This window comes from Ursus maritimus, unplaced genomic scaffold, assembly GCF_017311325.1.
Source record: "Ursus maritimus isolate PB19 unplaced genomic scaffold, ASM1731132v1 scaffold_2, whole genome shotgun sequence".
In the NCBI taxonomy this organism is placed as follows: domain Eukaryota; kingdom Metazoa; phylum Chordata; class Mammalia; order Carnivora; family Ursidae; genus Ursus; species Ursus maritimus.
In genome coordinates this window covers 38,305,664-38,312,257 of record NW_024424452.1, presented here as the reverse complement: position 1 = coordinate 38,312,257, position 6,594 = coordinate 38,305,664, and the positions used below count along the sequence as shown (strand labels likewise).

General features: G+C 66.1%; 1 protein-coding gene across 1 annotated transcript; it reads left to right on the top strand.

The window, feature by feature from the left end:
* The first annotated feature begins 2,227 nt into the window (after positions 1 to 2,227).
* LOC103668752 (SRY-box transcription factor 8) lies at positions 2,228 to 5,492 on the top strand. Its single transcript, XM_040634554.1, is given in 9 exon segments — positions 2,228 to 2,649; positions 3,822 to 3,865; positions 3,868 to 4,007; positions 4,010 to 4,046; positions 4,772 to 5,073; positions 5,075 to 5,200; positions 5,203 to 5,403; positions 5,405 to 5,466; positions 5,468 to 5,492. Coding segments are annotated over 9 exon segments (1,359 nt in total).
* Positions 5,493 to 6,594: the final 1,102 nt, after the last annotated feature.

Genomic DNA, 6,594 nt, shown 5'->3' with positions numbered 1-6,594 from the left:
GTGCAGCCCCTGCTTCACGTTCCTTGGCACAGCAGAGCGCTTCATGCAAAGCCGGACCTGGTGCCCAATGGTACACTGGGTGCGGGGAGGGGTGGGACTTTTTTCTGGGGGGTCCAGGTGTGCCAACCCCAACCCTCCTCTTGCTTACACTTGCCTGGGTCCCCATGGGCCAATAAGATCGATGGCTGCCCTCAGGCAACCCCCACTTGGGCCCTTCCTGAGTCGTCCAAGCACAGAGAGGGGACCCCAAGTGGAGGCCAGGACCAGCAGGTAAGGATGCTCCCTGGCAGGTGACAGAGCCAAGGGAGACCAGCCACAGGACAGGAGAGAAGAGCACAGACGTCCCCAGAGGCTACACGTCTGCCCTCCAGGGCTCCCCCACCAGGGCTGTTCACCTTAGACAGCAGCCCCTCCCCCCAACTTTCCTATAAGGCAGACTATCAGAGCCCATGCTGTGCGTTGGGGTCACCTGCAGGTGACAGGAAATCTGGGCTCCACCCTCGGGCCCTGAGGTGTCCCCACAGAGGCGCCAGCATGTTTCCAATGCAAGTATGTGGGATCCCGGGGCAGCCCCCAGTGTCCCTGAGGTGAAGGCTTCATCCCTAGAAGGGCAGCCGGGATGGACAGGGCTCCAAGGCTCAAGCGCGAACTACAGACTCCACACCCCCGGCGCGGGGCGGGCCAGGAGGCCTGTGCTGGGCAGCGGGGGGCACGCTGGTGACCGCTGGGTTGGTATGCCAGCACCTAGGAGACGCTTCTGCCCGACCCACCGACTTTCAATTTGGAGTTTTCTGGTAGCAGACCAGCTCCTCCTGCGGCATCGCTCCTTCGCTGCGGCAGCCACAGGCCCAGGCCCCTCCGAGGAGGGGCGCGCGGCTGGGGGAGTTGGGCGCCCTTGCCTAGGGTCACCCAGGGCGCGCGGGCCACAGCTCGCAGCCGCACGTGTTCCCACTCGGCCACCCGAGGGGCTGTGGCGAGGCTCTGGGCGGCCGGTCCGTCGCCTCCCGGCGGGTTTGGCGAAAGAATCTGAGCCGCCCTCGGGGACTGCCAGGCCCAAGGCCAACTCGCGGGGGCGGCCTCGGGCGGGGACTCGGAGCCGGGGCCCGGCGCTAGCCTCCGGAGAAATGTCCCCTCTCCGACCCCGCTGCCCCGAGCCGCCCCCTTCCCTCCAGGCTGGCGCGCCTACCTCCTCCACTGAGGGCGCCCGGGGCGGCCAGCACCTTCGCCGGACCACCCAGGGCCGCCCAGCCAGACGGCCTCAGCGCTCCCACCCCCCTCCCCGGGTCAGGTCCGGAAGGCCCTAGGCCCCCGCGTCCGGCCACGCCATCCGCCGGGCGCCCCCCAGGGACTCCGCAGCTAGGGTCAGCCCAGTCCCTGCCCAGCGCTCCCGCCTCCCTCGGCTGCCCGGCTCCTGGGGCCGCTCCCCCGCCCGCGCTTTCCCAGCTCATACCCGGCCTGGGCGGGGGACCTGGGATCGCCCGGCTCGGAGCGGCGGCCCTTGGGCGAGCTTTACCTGGACGTGCGAGGCGCGCAAACTCAGGGCGCGCTGGAGGGTCTTGCCCGGCGCGCTGGCCCTGCGGGCGGGGAGCCCGGGCTTTGAGGCTACACGGCCGAGCCAGCCCTCCCCTGGGCTGCAGGCTGGCAGCAGTGGACCCCGGCGCCTCTGGGTTGCGGGCGAGACGTCCGGGCTCAGGACCGGCTGTGGGGGAGGCCCTGGAGGACCCGCCTCCACGCGGAGCGGGCTTCTCTGGGCTGGGCGACGGGGCCAAGGGCGCGACCCACAGGAGCCGCGACGCGCCCCACGGTCCCGGGTCCTCGACCCCTTTTCCTCCCCGCCCCGACTGGAAAAGGGGCCTGAGGCGTGGGGCGGCGCCGGGCGGGGCGCGCGGGGGCGCAGAGGGAACCGCTGCACTTTCTTCGGGTGGGGGAGGGGCGGCCGGCTAGGCTCCGCCCCCGGGGGCAGCGGGGCGCGCGCGGGCCAATGGGGAGCCGGGAGGGGGGCGGGGCCTCGAGGCCGCAGCTTAAAGAAACTTGTTGCGGGTCCTCCGCCGGGACGGAGCTTCGGCGGCGGCAGCGGCAGCGGGAGGGCCGGGGTCGGTCTGCGGCGGCGGCGGCGGCGACGGGGACGCAGGTCGGGCCACCGCGCGGCGACCTCGGGTCCCAGAGCGGCCGCGGCGCAGCCCAGCAGCAGCGGGTCCCGGTGCGCGCCCCTCAGCGCGCGGCCCCGATGCTGGACATGAGCGAGGCCCGCGCCCAGCCGCCCTGCAGCCCGTCCGGCACCGCCAGCTCCATGTCGCACGTGGAGGACTCGGACTCGGACGCGCCGCCGTCGCCCGCCGGTTCCGAGGGCCTGGGCCGCGCGGCGGGCGCGGGGGGCGGCGGCCGGGGCGACGCGGCTGAGGCGGCGGACGAACGCTTCCCGGCCTGCATCCGCGACGCCGTGTCGCAGGTGCTCAAGGGCTATGACTGGAGCCTGGTGCCCATGCCGGTGCGCGGGGGCGGCGGCGGCGCGCTGAAGGCCAAGCCTCACGTGAAGCGGCCCATGAACGCTTTCATGGTGTGGGCGCAGGCGGCACGCCGCAAGCTGGCCGATCAGTACCCGCACCTGCACAACGCCGAGCTCAGCAAGACGCTGGGCAAACTGTGGCGGTGAGTGCACTGTCCCCGGGCCAGGGCCAGGGACGCGGCCACAGCCGCGCGGGCGGGCTGCGAGTGGGTCCGGAGGGTACGCAAGGGCCTAGGAGGTGGCCCTGCGCCCAGCCTCGGCTCTGCTCCCAGTGGCTGTTCCCAGGGCGAGCCCTAGTGGAAAACCCCCCTTTGGCCTGAGAGAGTGCACCCGGGATGCTCAGGTGGTCTAGGCCACAGAGGGCTGCCAGGGGAGTATGCAACCCCTAGCACACTCCCTCAGTCGCTAACAGTCTGCTGAAGGCTGAGGATGGGGACCCCTCCTGTGAGTGGCCCCAGGGTCTGGACCTGTCCCTCCCTGAGGAAAGGTGGCTTCTGTCTGGAAGCAGGACACAGTATCAGGCAATGAGGTGCTCATCGGAGGTGCCCCTTTTTGGAAAGGGCTCCCCTCCACTCTGACCACCATGTGGGGGAAGTCAAGGCAGACGGAGGGGGTGCATGTCAGTTCAGTGGGCATGTTCCCCACAGCTGCTCCCTCCTCTGCCGCCCCTGCACCCCTCTGCAGGGAGGGACGAGGGATGCAGGGGGGTCCATCACAGGCTTTGTGCATACTTGGGCACGGCGAAGCTGGACATGTCTGCAGAAAGTAGGACAGCAGCAGCGTCACTTGCTGCTGAGAACTGCCCGTCCCCAGCAAATGTGTTCTACTTGGGTTTAAAATGGACGGCTTTGGGTTCGGGGCACTGGCTGCCATTTCCTGCTCCTCTCCCCGTGAGTGGGCACTGGGAGTTTGTGCATCTGTCCTCCGTGTTCTTGGAGGTCTAGGAAGCCCAGATGCCCATGGAATCCCTGCTCATTCCCAGGAAGCCTCGCTTTATCCCCAGTGTGTTCTCTGATGGGTTCTTCCCCCCCCCCCCCCCCCCCCCCCCCGCCTTAGAAAGTCCCAAAGGGAGGGGACTTACACAGGCTCCGGGCGAAGGGAAGTAAGGATGATGGAGATGGAAAGGTTTGGGGCTTGTTCTGGCATGTTCCTGTGACCCTAATGAGAACAGACCTCACCAGAAATCCTCCTTGGCCTGAGCCCCCTGTCCCCAGAGAGGGGAGCGCCTGCCTGGTGCCCTTGAGGGTGCCCAGTAAGTGTCGAGGTTGGTGAGGCCCTCCCCATGGCCATCCCACTTCTGCCCTTGGTGCTGCAGCTTGCTGAGTGAGAGTGAGAAGCGCCCCTTCGTGGAGGAGGGAGCGGGCTGCGTGTCCAGCACAAGAAGGACCACCCGGATTACAAGTACCAGCCACGCCGCAGGAAGAGCGTGAAAACAGGCGGCGACTCTGACTCGGGGCCGAGCTGGGCCCCCACCGGCAGTGCTGTGTACAAGGCCGATGCGTGGCTCTCGGTGACCCACACCACCACAGCGACCACACAGGTGGGCTCCTGGGGCCCCACAGCATGTGCCTGCCCTAGCAGGAGAAGTGGGGGTTCCGGCATGCGCTGAGATGAGTAGTGGGGTGGGAGCCGGGGCTCACTCCCAGGAAGGTGGCTTTGAGACGATCACGTGTTCCTCGAGGCGCGCAGGGAGGAGGGTCTGCTTGGCCCCTTGGAGCACAGAGGCCCTCACAGCTTTGCCTTGGTCCGGCGGGGTGACGTGGGTGTGGTCTGCCCTGCCTGAAGGCGTTTTTGGCCTCTGGCCTTGCTGCTGGTGCTGACCCAGCACTCCTGCCCCTGGCATGGTGGTCAGCAGCCCAGCTCTAGGATCAGACAGACCGGGGGCGGGGGAGAATCCCGCCAGCCGAGCAGTCTCGGCAAGCTGGTGGGAATGGTGAGCCTCGGGGAGAATACGTTTTGTGTGGATCACGTTGTGGTCATGTGCAGGGGCTGGGCACTTCTCTCTTTTCCCCCACCTTGGTCTTCACGGTGGGGCCTCCACGGCCCCAGCTCTTCCTGCAGAACAGCGCTTAACGGAATTTCCTCGGCCAAGGAGTGAGGTCTGGGTCTGGCTCTGCTGGAATTTCTGGGAAACGCATAGGAACAAAAAGCCGTTGATTTCTACTCGCGGAGTTAGCAGGCTGGTGTTCCTCCCGGGTGCACGTCGCCAGCCCGGCCGGCCCCCACAGAAGGGGCATTCATCCCTGAAATGTGCTCTGTCCCCAGGGCAGACCACGGCCACCCACCCCGCACCACCCCCAAGACAGACCTGCACCACGGGCAAGCCGGAGCTGAAGCTGGAAGGCCGCCGCCTGGCGGACAGCGGACGCCAGAACATCGACTTCAGCAACGTGGACATCTCGGAGCTGAGCAGCGAGGTCATTGGCAACATGGACACCTTCGCGCAGCAGTTCGACCAGTACCTGCCCCTCAATGGCCACTCGGCCCTGCCCACGGAGCCAGGCCAGCCCGCCGCCAGCTCCTATGGGGCTGCCTCCACTCACACTCGGGCGGCCGGCATCGGGCGTCCCCGTGGGCCTGGGCCAAGGGAGCCCCATCGGCCTCGCGCGCCACCGAGGCGGCGGGCCCCAGCGGCCGCACATCAAGACGGAGCAGCTGAGCCCCAGCCACTACGGTGACCAGTCGCACAGTCTCCGGGCCGCGCCGACCACGGCTCCTACAGCGGCCAGGCCAGCGTCACCACGGCCGCCCCGCGCCGCGGCTGCCAGCTCCTTCACCAGCCGCAGTGCGACTACACTGACCTGCAGGCTCCCAGCACTACAGCCCATACCCCTGGCTGCCCATCCAGCCTCTACCAGTGCCCCTACTTCCACCCTTCTCGCCGGCCCTATGCCTCGCCCCCTGCTCAGCGGCCTCTCCGTGCCGCCTGCCCACAGCCCGCCCGGCAACTGGGACCAGCCCGTACACTACGCTGACCAGACCCTGAGGGCACCGTGGTTCGGGAAGGGACTGGCGTCCGTGAGGGAGAACCTTGATCTCAGCAAAGACAGAGCCTCAGGTCTTCCAGAATGGGTGTGCCAGCAGAGGGAGAGGCGGCTGCTCTATCAGGGCCCAATGAAGTGCGCGGGGAACCATGCTTTGTAACCGATCCGTGGCGTCCAGATCCACGCTCCTTCCGCCAACAGAGCCCTCTTCCGCACTGTTCTTGCGGAACCAAGGACAGCCATCAGGCCCTCTTCCTTGCCGACATCAGCGCCGTGGTTTTGCTTCTCAGAGGACACCGAGCAGCCACAACACAAGACAGAGAGGAGGGAAGAGGGAGTCTCCAGCTGCATGTGCTCCAAGGTCCCTGCCGGCCTGGCACAGAGAACTCCAGGGACCGCGGTCCGGAGACGTCCACAGCCTGGTGGGAGCATGTCTGCCGGGAGCCTCTTGGACCGGCCCGTCAGATCTGAGGTGCTCCCTGCCGTTAAGGCTCTTCCTGGGCAAGGTGCTACTCAACACTTCTCTTTATTTTATTTTTTTAATTTTTATTTTTGAAGCTTAAACAGGTTCGATTTGTTTTGGAAGCTGTTGAAATGTATTTATGTTCTGTATTATTTTATCTTTAATTAATGAAGTAATTTGTGCAGAGAGTAGAATTTAAGACAAGACGGAGGCCGGGTTGCTGAGCACGAGGGCCTGGAGGACAGGTGGGGTGCCCCCGCCAGCTGCAGGCCCCGGGAGGGTGGCCGGGACCCCGAGGATTTGCCTTGTAGTGTCTCTGACCAGGTCGGGTGCCCTGGCACCAGCATGCGGCGAGGTGTGGAAGGCAGGGGTGTCGCTGAGCCGTCCTCCGCCACAGCTGTGCCCAGTAGTGGACGGGGATTTCTGGGATGGGGTGGTTGCAGAAGCACATGAACCCGGCTCTAGAACCAGACGCCACCTACAAGCTGTGAAACTAAAGCCTTGTCCACAAAGTGTTTAGTCTTAGTTTTAGGTGAATAATCCCGATCGACGCATACCTGCTTCCGCTGTGTGCTGAGCACCAATAACTCCGACTTCATGAAAACTTGTGCCTTTAAACTTTGTACATTTGAAGACGCTCT